This window comes from Panthera onca, chromosome B1, assembly GCF_046562875.1.
Source record: "Panthera onca isolate mPanOnc1 chromosome B1, mPanOnc1 haplotype 2, whole genome shotgun sequence".
In the NCBI taxonomy this organism is placed as follows: Eukaryota; Metazoa; Chordata; class Mammalia; order Carnivora; family Felidae; genus Panthera; species Panthera onca.
In genome coordinates, this window is record NC_138342.1 from 130,196,883 (window position 1) to 130,218,419 (window position 21,537).

The 21,537-nt window shown below is 44.5% G+C and overlaps 1 protein-coding gene across 5 annotated transcripts in view; it reads right to left on the reverse strand.

Moving 5' to 3' along the window:
- TMEM154 (transmembrane protein 154) overlaps positions 1 to 20,328 on the reverse strand; it is a 43,386-nt gene extending 23,058 nt beyond the window's left edge. For 2 of the 5 annotated variants that reach the window (XM_078445694.2, XM_078445695.2), the window contains exon 1: positions 20,154 to 20,239. Coding sequence is in view for 2 of the 5 variants with exons in the window: in XM_078445692.2 (XP_078301818.1) it covers positions 20,154 to 20,241 (88 nt within the window). In the remaining 3 variants the exon portion in view is untranslated. Of the gene's footprint in view, positions 1 to 4,145; positions 4,484 to 20,153 lie in introns of those variants that run through there. The other 3 variants (XM_078445692.2, XM_078445691.2, XM_078445693.2) reach the window with 3 other exon arrangements.
- Positions 20,329 to 21,537: the final 1,209 nt, after the last annotated feature.

A 21,537-nucleotide genomic window follows, 5' to 3' on the forward strand; every position in this document is an offset into this window, starting at 1 on the left:
GAGGCTTGAACCCATGAAACTGTGAGATTATGACCTGAGCTGCAACCAAGGGTCAGATGCTTAACCAACTGAGCCACCCAGGTGCCCCCAAAAGGAGGATTTTAAAAAATATTTACTATGTATTGACCTCGGTCTGGGTTAAGTCTTTGAAATATTTATGTCTTTGAAATAAGGTAATAAGTTAATAATATTAACACATATGCTAAAAGCTTTGATGCATCATATATCACCCTAATCCAGGAAAAGATATTTGTCCAGTAGGACAATCTCCTCATTAAAGTCATCCAGCTCGCAGAACTATTGAGACCAAATAGCATCATTCACTGATGATCCAGCCAGTAACGACTAGACATATTTGGGGGGTTGGCAAGGGAGGGGCACACACTCAGGTGCAGTAGAAATACTGACCCCCCTATTCTCTGAGGCCAGTGCTTACAGACCTTCCTCGAACACCCAGACTTCTTTTTTATTTCTTTTGCTTACTTCTAGGCCTGCTGAGGCTGCCACCACTATTTCAGGCTAACCTTTATAGAGAATTTACTAAGCCAAATCCTGGGCTCTGCCTTTTACCCAGATTATCTCATTTTGTCCTCACCATTTTTTCAGATAGAAACTGGGCAAAGAGGTTACACAGCGTGCCCATGGTCACAGAGCTATCGTGGAGGAGGATGTGAACCCAAGGTGGCCGATCATTGAAACTGAGCCTTGAAATTCACACGATGTTTCCCTCCGATAAGACAGGAATACAATGATTACAAGGCACGAGGTGGTGAACCAGAGAGGGAACCCCTGTTCTCGCCGATTCGCCTGGAAGGAAGCAGTTTCCTGGCACAAAGGGGAAGAGAGAGGGATGGGTCCCAGAAACCTGGGTTTTGTGGGGCTCCTTCTAAGCAATTCAGCCCAGATGCACAGCAGGACGTGTTCAACACCTCTCCAAGGAAGGATTTGAGTCACCATTTGACCTGTGGCCCCAGAAGAAGAGAAAATAGGAAAGGAAATAAGGTGGCAGGAATAATGAGAGTGTTTAGATAATCAGGAATGAAAGAGAAATGGAAAGAAACACACCAGATGGTCCTGGGTCATGTACACTTATTTTTTAGCACAAGGGACAGTGCTGGTCACAGCTGGCCCCTAGTGACATTTTGGAGTGAAAGGGGGTGAAGTTTCTCTCCCCAACATCCCTCTCACATACACCCTAACATACGTTTTGCACGTTAAACATCACTCTCTCAGAATCTCTAGCGGTTATTTAAATAAATGAGAATCAAGGGGTCTCTTTCCCTCTCTGTTTTATTTTTCTTTACCCTACAAGACTTCATCTCCAGATACTTCCATTACAACATTCCTTACAGCCCTCCCCACCCCATCCAACACCACAACAGCCACAAATAATAAAGAACACTGGCTGGCATTTATCATATGCTTAGCATGTGCTAGGATCTAGGATAAACAGCCACAACCTAATTTCCTCCCCCCAACAACTTCCTTGCTCACATTTTACAAATGGAGAAACTGAGTCCTGAATGTCTTGCCCTGGGGGACAACCCTGTCCTTTATAAGTTCTGTGACATAGGGTTTTGTAGCTGCATTCCCTACAGCGTAGGTGCCAAATGATAGCGAAGCTTCTAGTCATAGCTTGTCCCTTCATAGTAGTGAGAATTTGAAAAAATTATTTACCCCTGTGGCATGATGTCCTAATGTGTACAACTAAGGGGGGGACCCCCAACACCCCATCTATTTCCACGTTGCTATGTTGCTTCTGGGGTTATTTACTTTGTTTTTTTTTTTAATTAGAATTTTCCGAACTGGTACTAGACACATGATACTAAGCTCAGAAAGGAAGTTTCTCTACCACCACTTCCCCCACTCACTCAAGGTGCCTCCCCAGCAGTAACCCACTCTGCTGCCTTCCAGAAAAACTCAATGCATGTGTAAGTATCATTTCCTGTTTTCTTTCTTTTTTTTTTTTTTTTTAACACAAAGGGTGGCAAAATGTATATACTGCTCTGACCGTTGCTTTTCTCACTTAAAATTTGATCTTAAGGGGCGCCTGGGTGGCTCAGTCAGTTAAGTGTCTGACTCTTGGTTTCAGCTCAGGTCATGATCTCATGGTTTCATGAGTTCAAGCCCTGCGTCCTGCTGACAGTGCGGAACCTGCTTGGGATTCTCTCTCTCCCTCTCTCTGCCTCTCCCCCACTTGCGCTGTGTCTGTGTCTCTCAAATATGAATAAATAAAAAAAAATTTTTTTAATTGATCTTAAGGGCATCCGGGTGGCTCAGTTGGTTGAGCCCCTGACTCTTGGTCTCAGCTCAGGTTAGGATCTCATGATTTGAGTTCCAGCCCCACACTGGGCTCTGCACTGACAGCACAGAGCCTGCTTGGGGTTCTCTCTCTCTCTGCCTCTTTCAAACTAAATAAATAAACTTAAAAAATGTGACCTTCAAGATTATTTCATGTCTATATACAGACAGTTGTCTTTCCCCCTATTATTTGGATGTATCATAACCTGTTCCTATTGACAGAGATTTAAGTTGTTTCTTTTGCATTTTCAATGATGTTACAATAAACACCCCTGCGTCCTTTGGTTTGTACCCGTGCACGTATGGTCTGTATTTTGTCTTAAGTGTGGTGAGAGCAGGAACAAGGGTGTTGGGTGCAGGGGGAGAGAGGACAGCACTAAATTGCTCTTGGTGGCCTTCTACAAGATAGCTCCAGCCCGGGCCTCACACCATGAGGACCAGCAGAAACTAAGTCAGAAAAGTGTGGGGCGTGCAGGGTATCTTTGATGGGAAAGGGGGGAAGTTGAAAAACGGTGGGGATTAGCCCCAGCAGCATTAGATGCCATCAAAAGGGGAGCCAGAAAACCAAGGTGAGCCATAGAATCAACTCAGGAGCCAAGAGTGGCTCACCAAGGAAACAGAGGTGAGAGTGAGGTGAAACGAGAGGCGGACAAAACCAAGGTGGGAACCGCAGAGGAGCCAGTGGTCACAAAAGCAGGCAATGCAGAGGGCTACTCAGGGGACTGTTCCGTAGAGCATTACGGAGGTTCCTCCTGCGGCCTGTGGGGTGACAGCAACTCTTTCCCCGGTGGACACAGCACCCCCTAAAGCTACTCTGCCTCCAACGTATCTATGGACCCCTGCCTTTTCTTTTTTCTTCTTTCTTTTTTTTTAGAGACAGTGATTTTTTTTTAAGTTTATTTATTTATTTTGAGAGAGGGTGGCAGGAGGGGCAGAGAGAGAGAGGGAGAGAGAGAATCCCAAGCAGGCTCTGCTCTGTCAGTGCAGAGCCCCATGCGGAACTCAATCCCACGACCATGAGATGATGACCAGAGCCAAAGTCAGATGCTTAACAGACTGAGACACCCATGTGCCCTAAACCCCAGCTTTTTCTGAGCAACACTTGCTAAGGCCCACAATAGTCAATGGTAACTTCCTATAGGAACCACCTTATACTTCTTGGGTAAAAGCAACATTTTACAACCTAAGGAGTCTAGTGCTCCTATGGGAGAACCCAGAACTCTCTATCAGGAAGTGAGCCCAGAACGTGTGTGGGGCAGAATGTGCAGGGCCGTGTCTTATGTCATGTGTGGACTTTGTGGACATCTCCATGGCATCGGGGCGGGCAGGATGTGGGTTCAGAACGGCAGGGCCTGGGAAGGCCCCTCACTGCCTCGACCCTCTCTTAAAAGCCAAGGAAGGAGGCCCTGTCCTACTTATCCCATAGTGTTCCTGTGAAGAGCAAAGGAAATCACAACCATGAAAATGCCAAGTAACCCACAGGGCACCACACACACGCGCCCGGTGTTGGTAGATTTGCTACGCACTTAGTGCTCCGTTCTCGTTCCCCCATCTCTAGACTTACCGGTTTCTCAGCCGTCCCCCTGGGGACTAATCTGCCTGCTCTGACGTCTTCATCTTATTGCTATGTCTTCTCACCTAAGTCTGGACATATTTCAGGGTAAGTGATGTATGGCCTGAGGGTAAAACTGAAAACGCTGCAGAAATAGAGAGGCTCAGGCATGACAGTGAACAGGGAGAGGCACGAGCCAGCGAAAAGCGACGCTGCAACACCTCACTTTGCTTTTAATCCTCCGATCCTAAAAGCACCAGATAATCAACCGCACAGTTACAGAGTCACTTACAAATGACTGTTGACGATGGCCATGCAAACACATCTGGGACGCATATTCCACAAACCTGGCAAGGACCCTGGGGGGAATCTTTGTGCATGGGAAACTGGGAGAAAAGGCTCCAGGTGAACCCGGCAGCAAGAGCAGCTGAGTGGGCGCGTCAGCCCTTATCACTGCTCCAAACACCGTCACTAAGTGGAAATGACTCTGCTTCTCCGTGAAGCAAACTAGCTGACTTCTCTTTTCTTGAAAGTGGAACAAATATGCAACCACGCTCCAGTTTTTTTGTTTTTGTTTTTTTTTAAGTTGAAGATAAAAAGGCATTACGTACCAGCTGAGAGAATGCCACACTGATGTTCCAATGTAAAAGAAAACAATGTTGAGACAATGGCATTAAACTCAGGATACCACGGAGTCTGTTGGGCCTCAATCAGAGGCCCCATTCTTTCATTTGTTATGTAGCCTCCATGCACGAATTGTGTCAACGATTTCATAATTCAGATAACGAAACAAACGGAAACACAAGTCAGGTGTCAGGCATTCAAATTCTGCCCTGCTCTGTGGAGAAACTGGAGTATCTGAATTTCAAGATACTTAAGACACCAAACTCAAGAAGTCCGCCTGCTTCTCATTCACCTGGACCTCTGCGTACAGCAAAGAGCCAGTCAGTTTTGGATGAGATAAAACCAAACCGAGGGTTCTCAGCCTTAGCTGCATGTTAGAATCACCTGTGGACCTTCTAACGCTCCTGATGCCCAAACCTTTCCACCTCACTATATCTGGGGTGAATGCAGGCCTCAGGATTTTTTTTTTTTTTTTTTTTTTTTTACAGTTCTCCAGGTGACTCCAGTGTGCAGCCGGGATTGAGAACCACTGCTGAAGACCCTCCCCATTTCTGGTCTTGCCCTGGGCCACCCAGCACTCCCCACTGCTGTTCTCAGCGCTCCTCGTTGGCGAACTGGAGAAGAAAGAGGTCAGGCAGTGGGATACCAAAGTCTTGTCTAGCAGCTACCGACTCTGTCGCCAGAACGGAATAGCTTAACAGTCACCACTGAAGCCTTGAGCCCCCTTAAACCACGGGTCCTCAAACTTTAGCTTCAGAATCAGCTGGAAGGTTTCTCAAACACAGAATGGTGACCACCGCTCCCAGAATTTCTGCTTTAGTAGGTCTGGGATGGAGTTAAAACGTTTCATTTCTAACAAAATGCAGTTGCTGCTGGTCTGGAGGCCATGCTTTGAGAGCCATCGGCCAGGCTAGGTTGAGAGAGGACAACCATGCCTTCCCGAGTAAGTCTGAATATGAGAGAGTGTGCTGGGGTATGAAACCCTCACCCCTTGTGAAGGTCACTGCTGACAGAACAGTTTGGGGCTTTAAACCATGGGTCCTCAAACTTTAGCTTCAGAATTACCTGGAGGGTTTCTCAAACACAGAATGCTGACCACTGCTCCCAGAGTTTCTGCTTTAGTAGGTCTGGGATGGAGCTAAAACGTTTCATTTCTAAAAAAATGCGGTGGCTGCTGGCCTGGAGGCCATGCTTTGAGAGCCATTGGTCTAAGTTGTGTTTAGTTATTAGTGATGCCTCTTGTCCACAACATTTACCATGCACCCACATCAGCTGGTGGGTTTTAAGCTCTGTCCAAATCAGTGAGGGTATCTATAGCGGCTGTGCCTCGGCATGTTTTAAAAGCTCCCCAAGTGATTTCAGTAAGTATGCCAGGCTGAGAGTTACTGAGTTAAATTGTAATTCAATTGACTTTATTTTAATTTGTTGTTACTAAGCTTTAAAGGAGGGGTGCCTGGGGGGCTCAGTGGGTTAAGCGTCCGACTTCAGCTCAGGTCATGATCTCATGGCTCATGAGTTCAAGCCCTGCGTCGGGCTCTGTGCTGACAGTTCGGAGCCTGGAGCCTGCTTCGGATTCTGTTTCCGTTTCTCTCTGCCCCTCCCTCACTCACAATCTGTGTGTCTCTCTCTCAAAAATAAATATTAAAAAAAAAAAAAAAAGATGAGCGGAGACCCTATACAGAAAGAAGCCTCTGAGAGCAAAATTAATAGGAATAGGCATCCATCAGATGGTCTATCTCTTCAGTGCTGGTGTCTGTTTACAAATCAGTTGTTCAGCATCTGTGGAATCGGACTGCGATGGGCCAGGGAACAAATGGGAACCAATGACGTACCAGGCTCATCCGACTGCAACCTGTCTGTGGGAGGGTGATTGTGTTGGATGCAGGGAGACACCAGGGCCAAGTGGATGGACGATGCTCCTTGGTGTTGGGCCACTGGGATATCAGCCTGCATGGACCACAGGTGGGTTTCTGAAGTGTTCTGCTTTTCTCCCATTTGCTTGGATTCAAAACAGTACTAACCTATTGTTTATCATCTGAGAGTACTTCATTCAGGTACTTTTTTTTTTTTAATGTTTCTTTTTTTTTGAGGGAGAGAGAGAGCGAGCAGGGGAGAGGCAGAGGGGTTGGGGGGACAGAGGACCTGAAAAGAGCTCTGCACTGACAGCAGAGAGAGAGCCCAATGAGGGGCTCGAACTCACAAACCGTGAGATCATGACCGGAGCCAAAGCCAGACGCTTAACCAACTGAGCCCCCAGGCGCCCCCACATACTTGTTTATTGTCTGATGCCTCCACAGTTTGGTGCCTTTTGTATCCCTAGCACCTGTAACCCTGTCTGCCATCGGGTAAAAGTTGTTTAGGAAATGTAAATAGGCCATGTTAGTCTGAGAGAAAATGCGGGGACATCTCTTACCTTTTTATCAAGAATATAATGTCCTCCTGCCTCTATCCACCCTCTTCCAGGAATACACACTGTACATTCTTAGTCACAAAGAGAAACACGGATCTAAGGTGGTCTTCTTAAAAAGTTATCTAGGGGCGCCTGGGTGGCTCAGTCGGTTGGGCGTCCGACTTCAGCTCAGGTCACGATTTCACGGTCCGTGGGTTCGAGCCCCGCGTCGGGCTCTGGGCTGATGGCTCAGAGCCTGGAGCCTGCTTCCGATTCTGTGTCTCCCTCTCTCTCTGCCCCTCCCCTGTTCATGCTCTGTCTCTCTCTGTCTCAAAAATAAATAAACGTTAAAAAAAAAAAATTTTTTAAAGTTATCTAAATTTCAAAGAAAGCACTGGAAAATGAGAGGAACTGTTGAACGCAAAGTTAAAAATACTGAATGATAAAATTTCATGTTCCTAGTTTTTGTTTTGTTTGGGTGGGGGCATTCCAGTGTTTCCCATGGTTTCCCACATGTAAAGGCTGGGTGACCTAATTCTCTCTGGGGACAGGACTAGGGAAATGGAGAGATTGTGGTTGTCATTGTAAGCTCTGTTGTACTATTTGACCATTTTGATTAAGTGGAAATACTCACCTAATGTATTTTCCTGACATATTTACCTGAAGAAGGTATGATCAGGTTAACTATGGTTGAACAGATGCAAGACAATAGCGCCGAAGGGTGAGGGCGGGTTTTAACTGTCAAAGGGCAGTTCAGAGGCACCGGGGTGGCTCAGTCAGTTACCTGTCTGTCTTTGGCTCGATGGTGATCTTGCAGTTCATGGGTTCAAGCCCCACATCAGGCTCTGCATTATCAGTGCATTATCTGCACTGCATTATCAGTGCAGAACCTGCCTGGGATTTTCGCTCTCCCTCTCTCTCTGCCCCTCCCCCACTCATGCTTGCATGCTCTAAATAAACAAATAAACTGTAAAAAAAAAAAAAAAAAGGAAAGAAAGAAAGAAAAAAAGTAAAGGCAGTTCACATACAGCAATGCCTGCATTTTGTACACCCTTTCTCATCAACCATATGCTGAAAGAAGGTTAACAAATGTTTCTTTGGCTTATTTTGAGGAGGGTCATCTAGTAAAATGCTTTCACACTGTAGTCTGCTCTGGGAATTTACTTGCGAAGCTTGGTTGTATTTTTTACCTCATTGCCTCCAGAAGCACACTTGCAGCTCCAGTTTATTATCAGATTTTATTTTTATTTTTTTGTAATTTGCTATCAGATTAAAACATGCCCACAAAGGGGGCCCACCATGCTCGGATGCCTTTTTTTTTGTTTTAAACTTTTTATTTTGGTGTCTTTTCAAAAGAAAGCTTGCTTATATTTAACCGGACTTGCCCAGACCCTGAGGCTGTCTCAGTTGGGAGTTACTCACCTGGGGAAGCTGCATTTCTGACCATCTGACTACCTTTTTGCACGCTGGAGACCTGTTCTGCCTTGTGGTACCTGGCAGTTTAAAGGAATGTATGTATTTTCTTTAATGTTTATTTATTTTTGAGAGAGGGAGAGAAAAACACGGAGGAGGAACAGAGAGAGGAAAAGAGAGAGAGTCCCAAGCAGGTTCTGCGCTGTCAGCACAGAACTTGATGCAGGGCTTGAGCTCACAAACCGTGAGATCATGACCTGAGCTGAAATGAAGAAACAAATAAAAAAAAAAAAAAAAAATGGAAACAAAAAGGATTTTCTTAAAATGATAGCTATTATCATTACTAATCTGAATATTTTCTACTTTTATTATATTTCTATCTCTCTTTCGAATAACTGGTTTCAAAATTACAATTCGAGAGAGTTAGTGGGAGTCAAATGTTCCTGGCCATGCCCTTGCCCTCTCTCTGGCCTGCTATCAGCCCCCTCCGAGTAGGGAGGGGAGACAAGGCGGGCTCCTGCACAGTGCACACGGGCCCACTGTCTGGGCAATGCACCCCTTGCTCAGATCAGCATGGGCTCAGTGTCGCCAGAGAGAGCACCTGAAAGACAAGGCCAAGCCCAAAAACAAGTGGTAGATGTATGTTTGTGGACATACAGGAGACAAGGAGGACAGGAGTGAAGGGAAAGGAGATGTGGGCTAGTATCTCAGGGGCTGAGGTGTCTTCACCAGGAGCAGCCTGAGAAAGGGGAGAGGGTGTAACCAGTATAAGGGAGCAGAGAGCAAGAGATTGTTCTATTGTTTGACAGATTCTTACAGGAGGCCGAGGAAGGAGGCAATTTCCTCAGGTCTCTGAAGTGGTGTCTGAGCGGAACAAATCGTGGATGGGACTTTCTGAGTCCAGGTGTCTGAGGCTGGTGTCTGAGGCTGGCCTGCTTCTGGTCCTATTTTACCTTGAAAGGGATTCTATCCTGGCCCTCCATCCTGGACAACCTAACAGGCCTCAAGCACTGAAAATTCAGTGTTACTGCTTGAGCTCGGGATGCAATTCAGTTCCACTCTCTTGCCAGCCTCTTTTCTGCATTTGTTTTGTTTTTAAATTTTTTAATGTTTATTTTCGAGAGAGACAGAACGTGAGTGGGGGAGGGCCAGACAGGGAGGGAGACACAGAATCTGAAGCAGTTTCCAGACTCTGAGCTGTCAGCACAGAGCCTGTCGCGGGGCTCAAACTCACGGTTCGTGAGTTCATGACCTGAGCCGAAATTGGCGTTCAACTGACTCAGCCACCGAGACGCCCCTTCTGCATTTGTTAATATAATCCCACGATTTTTTTTTTCCTTCTAGTTTTTAATGTGATGGGTTGCACGAGTAGATTCTCTAAAGGTGATCCACTCTCGGATTCCTGGTTCTATGTAATCATTAGGGTGTTGTGTTTTGCTTTGTTTTCAGCATGGTTCCTGTACTTTTATTTGAATAACTGATCTAGGACTCAGCCTAATTTTTTTCTAATGTTTATTAACTGGCTACGTAACCAAAGGTCTGTGGTTTTAGTGACAGACCAATGTAGGGATGGTCTTTGCTTGATAAAAGATAGTCATAGGGTTGCTAGATAAAGTACAGGACCCCCACTTGAATTTGAGTATCAGATAAACAACAAATAATTTGTTTAGTACAAATGTGTCCCATGCAATATTTGTGTGGCCTATACTTACACTGAATTGCATGAGATGTACTTACACTAAAAAAAAAAAAAGTGTTTATTTGAAATTTACATTTAACTGAGTGTCCTATATTTTTATTTGCTAAATGTAGTAGTCTTAATCATGAATAAATAAACAAGCATAATGTTCAGAAAAGAATAAATGTCTTTTTAATTAATAAATATTTTTGTCGGTGGAAGAAAAAAAACCAGATGTCAGGAAACCCTAGTAACTACTGGACTCTTATTTCTGAAAACCACAGTGGGGTGGGGAAGTAGGAAATAATAAAGATGGATTTAGTTCATGTACAGCAAAAAAACATAGAAAAAAATTCAAATTTCTAAAACAGACTAGATTTATTGGTTTTATTTCAAGGTAAAGGAACCCAACACCACCAACTGGACTCTGCCCTGGTAGGGAACTTTCCTTTCACCATATTTAATTAAGGAGGAAATGTTTCTGTGCTGTCCTCGTCCCCCGAGGCAGATGTTTCTATTTATTTTATGTTACAGAAATTTTATTTCTTTTTTGAGTTTTCAAATCCTCTTTTACTGGCTTGAAATGTATTATCCATGGAACTTATATTCCTTTTGTTTTCCTTTCAAAAGCCTCCCCCAAATGCTTGTAACTACCTGGTCTTTCTGCAAATCGTCAGGCTTGCTCAATACCTATTTTCTGGGTCTGAACTCCATCCCTATTTTTTTAAATGTTTTTATTTCTTTTTGAAAGAGAGACAGAAAGAGTGAGAGAGACAGGGCGTGAGCAGGGGAGGGGTAGAGAGAGGGAGACACGGAACCTGAAGCAGGCTCCAGGCTCTGAACTGTTCGCACAGAGTCCCACGTGAGGCTGGAACTCACGGACCATGAGATCATGACCTGAGCTGAAGTCGGATGCTCAACCGACTAAGCCACCCAGGCGCCCCCCCATCCCTATTTTGAGAGGAAGACAGATAAGAATACTTTCTCAATACTACTCAATGGATGTGGTTACATAGTATTCTCTCCAGGAAGGGAAGCACTAATTGTTGCCTGTTTTGGTCTGAGAAGACAGAAGTAAACTACTTATACATGAAAAGATATGGGATAGTTAACACTTTGGAATAAAAAAAAAAGTGGGGTAAGTAAAAAATCATATTTATCCAGGTATTACCATAGTTTCATTTTATTATTTAAATGATTATGACTTTGTCATGAATATATGTAAATCTTGGATAAATTTTATGTCATTCATTCCCCAGTCAGTCAGTCAATAGTGTGCCTATTATGTACCAGGCACTATTCTAGGTCCTGGCATATAAAGGTGAATGAGACCAGGTCTATGCTTCCCAGGGAAGACACTGGTAAGTAGGGACAATGGCACATAAATCAATACCTATAATACAGTTTAACAAAAGCCATGATTGTATACAGAATACCATGAGACTATGGGAGAGGAAGGTATTTGTTCATCTGGGGGTGGAAGACTCAGGAAATCTTCACAGAGGAGAAGGTCATTAAATTGAATCTCAGGAGCTTATCAGGCAAAGGTGTCAGGGAAAGGCATCACAGTTGACGCACATGGGAAGGCTCAGTGACCCAACAGTGTTGGCACATTCGAGCAGTTGCACCATCAGGCGTGTGGTGGGGAGTGTCAAGGGTTAAGCAAGAAAGGAACTCAGGACATCTCATAAGGGGCCTTGTAATAATGGCAAGGGGTTTGGAATCTACTCAAAGGAAATGAAATCTCACTGAAGGGGTAGATATAGGAAGAAATGATCACTTTTTGTTATAGAGCTATTGCTCTGGAGGCCATGTGAAATAGGGTTGAAGAGGAGACTAAACACAAGAGACAGGTTAAGAAGTTAATGAACTAGAATAGGCGAGCGCTAACAAGGGCTTAAACTAGCAGGGAGCTGAGAAGGAGTTCCGTTCTGGACATGCTGAGCCTAAGGCCCATGTGACATTGTCCAAGAAAAACTGAGGACGAGAATGCAGGTATAAAGCTGGGCAGATAGGCCTAGTGGAAGGTTGTTTTGTTTTGTTTTGTTTTGTTTTGTTTTGTTTTGTTTTGTTTTGAATCATCAGCCAAGAAGTAAGGTGAAAGCCATGAACAAGGATACCATGGCCCAGGAATGATATAAGGAATAAGAAATAAAAGATAGACATGCTATGAAATGAGCAGGTGGAAGAGAAAGACTCCTAAACAAAAACTGGAAAGGAGCATTCAATGTGCTAGGAGATCAAGGAGAAAAAGGCATTGCAAAACCCAAGGAAGAGGAGAATTTCAATCATTGGTTAATTATGTTAAGTGATACGGAGGAAAACGTGCAATAGGGACAGAAATGGGTCTCTTGGGGTTAGCTCTTAGAAGACACTGATGACCCAGGTAGAGCAATTGGAATGCTGTGTTTGACACAGCAGCCAGATTGCAGTGGGTCCAGATGAAGGTGTGTTGACTTCTTTCAAAGAGACTGGGAATTATGGAAAGGGACGATGGCAGAAAGCTCAAGAAAAACTCAGAGGCACTCTCATTATTTTGCATTATAAAAGTATACCTACCTGAAAGAATAGAGAATACTGTAACAGATAACTGGGTACCCACCACTAATTATCTTACAATTTTCTATATCGACTAGAGGACAGATTGGCAAACTTTTCCTTAAAGAGCAGAGAATGAATATTTTAGATCTTGTGGCCCACAAAGCAAAATACAGGCTATTATGTAAGTTTTTGTTTAACCATTTAAATATATAAAAACCATTCCTAGCTTACGGGTCAGAAAAAAACGGGGCGCTTGCTGAGTTTGGCCCATGGGTTTTCATTTGCTGACCCCAGGACTACCATGTTTTTCTGAAAGAAACACAACATCATAGATACAGTTGAAGCTCTCCTTGTACTCCTCCCTGATCTCATTCCCCTCCCTCCCTTTCCAACGGTAATTGCTTTCCTAAAGTTAACGTGTATCAGTCCCAACTTTTAAAATATGCCTATGTCCCTAAGTAATATAAGCATAATTTGGAGTGTTTTTATGTATTTATTTACTTTTGTGGGAGAAAGCATGCATGAGCACACATGTGTGTGCAGGGGAAGGGCAGAGGGAGAGAGAGAATCTTAAGCAGGCTCCAAGCCCAGCGTGAAGCCTCGTGCAGGGCTTGATCCTACGACCGCGAGATCATGACCTGAGCCGAAATCAGGAGTCGAATGCTCAGCTGACTGAGCCACCCAGGCGCCCCGGAGTGTTTTTAAAACTTTAAGTAAATGTAATCATTCTGTGCAAAATAATCTTCAGTTGGGTTTTTTGGCTAACATTACAGTTGAGATTAATTCATCTTCATACATTTGGCTTTAGTTCATTAATTTTACCAGCTATATGACACCTCATTTTGTGACTATATTAAGTTTCACATATTCTTCTGTTCATGAACATTTAAGTTGTTTCTATTTTCTCCATCTTTACAAACAGTGCTACAGTCAGCATTCTTGGCCATGACGTTTTGCCACACATTTGTTTTTGAGCTGGTATATATACCTGAGATTAAATTGTTGAGGTTGTAGGCTACAAACATTTTTAGCTGACTAAATATTTCCAAATTGTCCTCCAGACTGGTTGTGTAGAAAAATTTCCTTTTCCAGTATTTTGGTATGGTTGGTAACCTGAAAATTTTTCCCAATATGCCACACCTAGAAATACTGAATGAAATATCAGAAGCAACTTTTTAAATGTATAAAGAAATCTCAAAAAAGCAAGGAAATCCCCAGGGTCCAGAAAATGTTTCAAAAAACAAAAAAGAAAAAAGAAAAGGAAAGGAAAAAAGAAAAAGATGATAGAGGAAATTTAAATTCGGAGACGAATATGGGAACCTAGGGGATTTCCTAGAACAAAGGTTTGGGACCATAGGGATATGAGAGGTTATATAATTCTTTCAGGGGACTTCTGTCCATCTCTTGGCTCAAAACTTAAGGCTGGGGTGCCTAGGCGCCTGGGTTAAGCATCTCACTGTTGGTTTCGGCTCAGGTCATAATCTTACAGTTTGTGAGATCAAGCCCTGCATCAGGCTCTATGCTGACATCACAGAGCCTGTTTGACCTTCTCTGCCTCTCTCACATGCTCTCTCTCTCTCTCTCTCTCTCTCTCCCGAAATAAATAAATTAAAAAAAAAAAAAGTTAAAGCTGAAACACCAGGCCATGGTTTAAAAAAAAAAAAGGAAGGGGCGCCTAGGTGGCTCAGTTAGTTAAGTGACTGACTCTTGAGTCGGGCTGAGGTCAGGATCTCATGGTTCATGTGTTTGAGCCCCACATCAGCCTCTGCGCTGACAGTGAGGAGCCTGCTTGGGATTCTCTCTCTCTGTCTCTCTCTCTCTCTCTTTGTGTCCCTCCCCCACTTTCATGCTCTCTTTATCTCTTTCAAAATTAAATAAACTTAAGGAAAAGAAAAGAAGGGAAGGAGCAGTGATTAGCACAAAGTTTTAAGTCAAAGACCAGTGTTCCACAGCCAGGCTGACCTCACCCTCATCCTGACACTGTGGACCTGGCCCCTCTTCTGATTTCAATTTGATTTTGTCTACTTCTTTCTCGTTGGCAATAGCTTTGGCATCTCTGGTCATCTGTTTCTGGCGTCAACTTGCCTCCACAGCAGACTCTGGTTTGTTGGCTCGTGCCTTTAATGATGTTTGGGCACCTCCTCTTGTCACTCTTGGAGTCTGACCCCTGAGGCCTGCTCAGCCTCCCCCTCTCCACGCCAATGCTGGGGGTTAAGCCTGAGGTCTAACCTCTGACTCTCCTCAAGCCTAGCACATCCCTGCCTCCATTTCTCCCAAACACTATTCTGTGGTGACAGGACTAGGTTGTATTGGTAAAGTATTTACAATACGTTGGTGATGGAATAAAAAAAAAGTTGGATTTCTGTTAAGTGGGGTGAGTCTTCCTCTGTGTGCCAGACTGTATCCTCAGTGCCCCCAAGATTTCTCTTTTTTTTTTTTAGTTTTTTTAAATGTTTATTTATTTTTGACACAGAGAGAGAGACAGGGCATGAGCGGGGGAGGGGCACAGAGAGAGGGAGACACAGAATCCGAAGCAGGCTCCGAGCTGTCAGCACAGAGCCCGACGCGGGGCTCGAACTCACAAACCGCGAGATCATGACCTGAGCCCAAGTCAGACGCTCAAGTGACTGAGCCACCCAGGTGCCTCGTGCCCCCAGGATTTCTATCATGAATGGGAATCAACTGAGATGAACAACAGGCTTGGGTCTGTATAAACTTCAGATAAAACTATTAGGTAATACTATGTTTAAAACAAAGACATAGAAGGAATAAATAACACAAGAAAAAATAAAACCAGGGGTGCCTGTGTGGCTCAGTCAGTTAAGGGTCCAAGTTCAGCTCAGGTCATGATCTCATGGTTTATGAGCTCCAGTGCCATGTCAGGCTCTGTGCTGACAGCTCAGAGCCTGGAGCCTGCTTCAGATTCTGTGTCTCTCTCTCTGCCTCTCCCCCACTCATGCTCTGTCTCTCTCTCCCTCAAAAATAAATAAACATTAACAAATTTTTTTTTAAAGAAAAATAAAAGCAAGACATATTTTTTTCTGGAAATGAAAAAATTTTTTCTAGAATAAAAAATATAACTGAAATTAAAAGCCCAATGAATGGGTTAAGCAGCAGGATGGACAGGGTGATTGCACTAACCCTCCCACCGGTGGTGCAGAGTTCCTGTTTCTCCACATCTTTGCCAACATTTGAGGATGGTGCAAACTATACACAGGTAGGCAAATTGCAGGTTATATTGTTTCTTTGCAGAATTGGGCCCATCCCAGCCAAAATCCAGCCCTCTTCTGGTTTCTTAGATCAGGCTTTTGGACACAGAGGGACTTTAAGCCTCAATCAATCCCTTTCTGTCTGTTTTTGGTTTTTTTTTGTTTTTTGTTTTTTGTTTTTTTTGGTCCCTGAAGGCTGCTTGGTCCTTGGGGTCAGTTCTCAGTAGCGCTCTCCCACAGCGACTGACCCTGGTTCCCACACCCCGAAGCCTCTTACCCAATGACTTCATCATTCCAACTTTTCCGGCTTCTGGTCTTAACTATGCTAATCCCCTGATTCTCTGTTGCTCACTCTGCACCTTGCAGCCTTTCCTTCCCCCTCTAAAGGCCAAAGTTCAACCCAACTCCCTCCATCCCTTTTCCTGTAGACCCGTCTCTGACCCAACCAGATACAGCTCCTTTATTAATATGCAGTAACATTAGACTCCAACTAAGAATGCATCTACAGTTAGAAGGATACCAGACATATATTTTTCTAAACCTGAAACTAGCCACATATCCTGGCAGAGCCTAAAAATCCAGAGGTATCACAGCATATGTTAGAGCATGGATTCCTGAGACTGAATCTTACTTTACTATTTAACTGTGTGACCTGAGGCAAGTCACTTAACCTCTCAGTGACTCCATTTTCTCATACGTAAAAGAGGGACATGTGTTTAAGGTTGTTAGGAAAATCAAATGAGTTAGTATAAATAATTTAGAACAGCGCCTGGCATACAATGAATACTATATGTGTTTGCTATCATCATTATTGCTACTTGAAATTGGAACTGTCCCAGGCAATAGCAGGTGCCAGTCACATTCGTTGAAATGAGATCAGTGTAAGAAGTGCAACTCCATTTATGTAACTAGTATTTTATTTAATTCTTTCTTCCCAAGGTTTAGCTAATGCTCTCCTGAAACAGCATAGAAAATCTCCCAGTCGTCCGTGTCAAACCCAGTGTTTAACCCTGGCCACCAAAACAGTTACAGCCTCCTTGTTCTCTGTGTCATGCCCTTAGCCCTCCTTTCTACAAACCATTATGCCCAAAGCAGATAATAAATCCCATGTTTTTGGTGTCTGGGAAGTTGCTTTTAGCTTTCTGATATTGTCAAGCTGACATTGACAGGGCACAGGGCAAGAAACCAGGTGGAAATGACTCCCTCACTCATTGGACACAATGTTGCCTTGACATTGAGTCTGCATTTTCTTAGCATCCAACCCTGGCCAAGATACTTAAATCCACAGCTTTTCTTCTACTATGCTCATCTGTTTGGTCAAAATCCCAGAAAAGCTGTTTTCTCATTTCTCTCCTGGTGATTTCTAAGCAGATTATTTCACTTGGGATAATAATCAGGTCTGCATCAGGCTCTCTCTATAGAGAGAAAAGACACTGAGAGGTATTGACACTGGTCCAGGTAACTGCAGGTATGAGATTATGTTGCCTGTTTGTGGTTGGCTTGATTTGAGCTGTATCCTGGAATATGGTTGCAAGGAAGAGAGTCAGGCTGTTCAGTAGATTGGATTCTACTACCAAACATCTCCAAGATACTTTTTGAAGAATCCAAGGAAATACAAGTGTGACGCCTATAAACCAACTCACATCCTGAAGTCTTAGGCCCCATGGGCTCACAATGATATACATTCGTTAATTTAAAAATATATAATCAGTCTTTGTAAGAGACTTCCCCTTGACTTCGATTATACAGCTTTTTGCAGGTGGGCATTTTTGCATTTTCTGACTTTGGAAATCCAGACAGGGCCCAGTAAGTGTCTTGGATGATTATCCGGATAAAACCTGCACTTGGCTGAAATGCAGCTTTTCACCTCTGACTTCTCTGACATTCTAATGATACTTGTTTTCAGGAGTTCATCAGCTTTTAGTGATCAGCCTCAGATCCATTATATTGCTCGAAAAGGGTTCGAGGAAGGCAAAGATGAGCTACAGAGGATTTTCCCTGGAGGAGCTCACAGGCTGGTGGCAGATACAGACATATACGCAATTAGGATTTAATGTGATTAGCTATGTTTATAGAAGTTTAGTTTTATGTGGGCATAATACAGGTAAAGGCAGAATGCCAGGCAAGGGGCAGTGTAAGGAGACATCAAGGAAGCGTTAACTTTCAGTCTGGGTCTTTAGGAGTTCATTAAGTAGAAAAAAGAGAACTTGTCATTCACTTTTAGCATGAGCCACACAGGCCTGGGGCACATGCTCCATTCGGTGTGACTGTGGCTGGGCAGTGGGAGGGCACGTGGGAGGAGATGCCATGGAAAGGAGGTTGAAGTGAGAGTCTAAGGGGCATCAGTGAGGAGCAACCAAAGGTCTTCATGTGGAAGAGCCACTGATCAGATGTGGGTTTTAGAAAGAAAACTTGTAGTGGGTCTTCAGATGATCCTTTTGCGTCTCCCAAGCAGACGCTTGGACTCAGAAATGTCAAGAAAATACTCAGGCAAGCTTAAATATTACTCTCAGCGCGTCTTTGAGGCACGGGTGGTACCTCTAAGACTCACAACAGGTGGCAGTGGGATGGCTGGGCTCTGCCTCCTGGGGTGTGAAGGGACGCCCCGCGGGGACAGGAGTCTGGCCCAGAGGGCTCTCCACCCGGGCAGAGGAGAGAACCGGGGAACCTCAGTCAGAAGAGCTGCGGGGCAATGGAGCTTGGCTTTCCGACCTCCCCTGTGCCACCAAATGCAACTTGAGCTGTGTCACCTTGGTGCTCGCTCCCAGCCCCCAAACCGTGCCTAAGATAACACATTGTCTCCCCGCCCCCCCGCACCCCCCCCCCCCCGGCTCATCTTAAAATTTTTTTTTTTTTTAACGTTTATTTATTTTTGAGATCGAGAGCATGAACGGGGGAGGGTCAGAGAGAGAGAGAGGGAGACACAGAATCCGAAACAGGCTCCAGGCTCCGAGCTGTCAGCACAGAGCCCGACGTGGGGCTTGAACTCACGAACCGCGAGATCATGACCTGAGCCGAAGTCGGACACTTAACCGACTGAGCCACCCAGGTGCCCCCCCCCGGCTCATCTTAAACACTACCTCCCACTTTAGCCAAACATCTTTCTGGTTGGAATGGTTTGCCTTTCACTTTTCATTTGCCACCTCGGATGCCTGGCAAGACCACATGGAGAGCACCCAGGGCAAGCGAAATTGGTGGGATGGTGTGGTGGCGTGTTGACTGTGAATCTCCAGGAAATTGCCACATCTGCTAGGTCAGGGCCTGATGCCCCCCCCCCCCCCATCCTATTTAAAGAATTGTAGCTTGAGAACTTCCTTTTGCTTGAAATACTGCCATATGCTAGAAGCAGGTAGTATCCCTTGACAGAAACTATTGGCAATGAGTTTATTTACCCGAAGGCAAGTCAACAAAACTGTAAGAGGCAATTGAGGCTGATGGTGCTTTTGTTGTAGCAACTGTCAAGGGTATAAATCAATTGCTGCTCTTAGCTCAAAATACTGAGATTTAACATTTTGTCTTTTCCGGTACCTTTGATTGGCTACAATCACATCACTTTTCAAAATAAAGTTTCATGGTATGCTTGGATGGCTCAGTCGGTTAAGCGTCCGACTTCGGCCCAGGTCGTGATCTCACGGTTCATGAGTTTGAGCCCCACGTCGGGCTCTGTGCTGACAGCTCAGAGCCTGGAGCCTGCTTCAGATTTTGTGTCTCCCTCTCTCTCTGCCCCTCCCCCCCTCATGCTCTGCCTCTCTCTCTCTCTCTCTCTCTCTCTCTCTCTCACACACACACACACACACTCTGATTTTAAAAAGATTTAATCTAAAGATTTAAAGAGATTAAATAAAAAAAAAACAACAATAAAGTTTCAGTAGTAACAATCAATGCAAAGAAAATATCCCCCAACATAACAAGATCAAAGAAAAACAGATGAAAGGCTTCTCTTGATAAGTTGGAATGGATGCCTGGTAACTCCTCAGATAATTTTGTTTACTTTTTTTTTTTTTAACTTACTGTTTTTCTTTGGTATAATTTCTAGCCGTATATTTCCATACCCCAGTTTTTCACAAGAGGTTTTAGGACTAGCAGATTTCTCAGCCCACCTTGTTAAAAGTAAATTCATTATTTCTCTGTTTCAGCTGACTGAAATGTTCTTTTGCACGAACTGCCAAAAAGTTCATGGTTTTCTTAATATGCCCGTTAGAGCTGGTAAATTACAGGGACCCCACGTGAGTGAACTGGGGCAGGATTGGCCAGCTGCGGGGAAAGCCAGCCAAGCCCCCCCAACTCCACCCCCCCAAACTACAATTCTGATTTTCTCTCCTTCTTTCACAGAAAGGACTAGATTTTCTGGGTGTTCCCCCTCCCCGGCAGAGTTCTGTAGCCCGGGGCACTAAACAAGCCTCGTAATCCTCCTTTCCTGGGGTGGAAAGCCGGGAGGTAGCTTACCCAGAGCCTGGCTGGTGGGAAGGAGCGCGATCACCAGGGCAAAGACGAGGGCAGCCCCGGAAGCCTTCCTGTCAGCTCGCCCCGGCATGATGCTGTGCTGGGCTGCGCTGGGCTTCAGCCTCCCTGAAACCTGAACATTTCCTGTTTCCTGCTTGTTTGGGTTGGTGCTGACTTGAAGGAGAGGTGTTTGCCTGTTTTTTAGGAAGTGATGTAATTCTGCAGGAGCCTGTCAGACCAGCAAGGATTGCAAAAGAGAAGTTGCTCTGCAAGCACTGATTCAGTCAGTAACACCTCTCAAGCCCTTTTCAGTCCCAGCCCTGCCACCGGCCCCCATCTTTTGTAATTGTCTCTTAGAAAACAGTGTCGATTGCTCAGATGGCTTTTGGGATCTGGGACTGAGGGTCCTGGACCACAAGCATTCTCCATTTGTGATTTTATTCAATCCCCAGGTGAGAATCTGGGGCTGCCCAGAGTTTAGAGCAGCGGTATTCAGTAGAACTTTCTGAGATGCTGGAAATGTCCCAAATCTGCACTGTCCAGTGCAGTAACCATTAGCTACATAGGCTATTGGGCACTTGAGATAAGACCAGTGCATAATGAATTTGTAGTTTTCTTTTTATTAATTTAAATTAAAATAACTTGTGTAGCTGCTGTGTTGGACAGCTCAGGCCCAGAGAGCGGACGTACCTGTACCATCAGAAAATGACCGGGCCACCTCTCTGCAGCCAAGCACATCACCATTGCGGGGCCCTGAGTGCCGCCTCACTCCTAGGAAGAGAAAGGACAATGCTATCCACATGCCTGGATGTGCTCTGCTTCCCTAGAGAGAAATGATTTTTACTGTTTGTTTTTATTTTTATATTTTTTTCTTTATAAAGCCTTAATTTTTTAGAGCAGTTTGAGGTTCACAGCATAATTAAGAGGAAGGTACAGAAAGTTCCCATATAGCCCCAACCCCCACACATGCCCAGCCTCCCCCATGATCAACATCCTCCTAAAGTGGTACAGTTGTCACAACGAATGAACCTGCACTGATACATCGTAATCACCCCAAATCCATAGTTTACATTCTCTCATGTGTTGCACATTCTATGGGTTCGGCAAACGTGTAAGGACATAAATCTACCATGATCGTATCCTCCAGAATCATTTCCCTGCCCTAAAAATTCTCCATGCTCCACCGACTCATCCCTCCTTCCACCCTAACCCCAGGCAACCACTGATCTTTTTACTGCCTCCGTAGTTTTGCCTTTCCCCAAATGGCACATAGTTGGAATCATACGGTATGTAGCCTTTTCAGATTGGCTTCCTTCACTTAGTAATAGGCATTTAAGGTTCCTCCGTGACTTTTTGTGGCGTGATAAGCTCATTCCTTTTTGGTGCT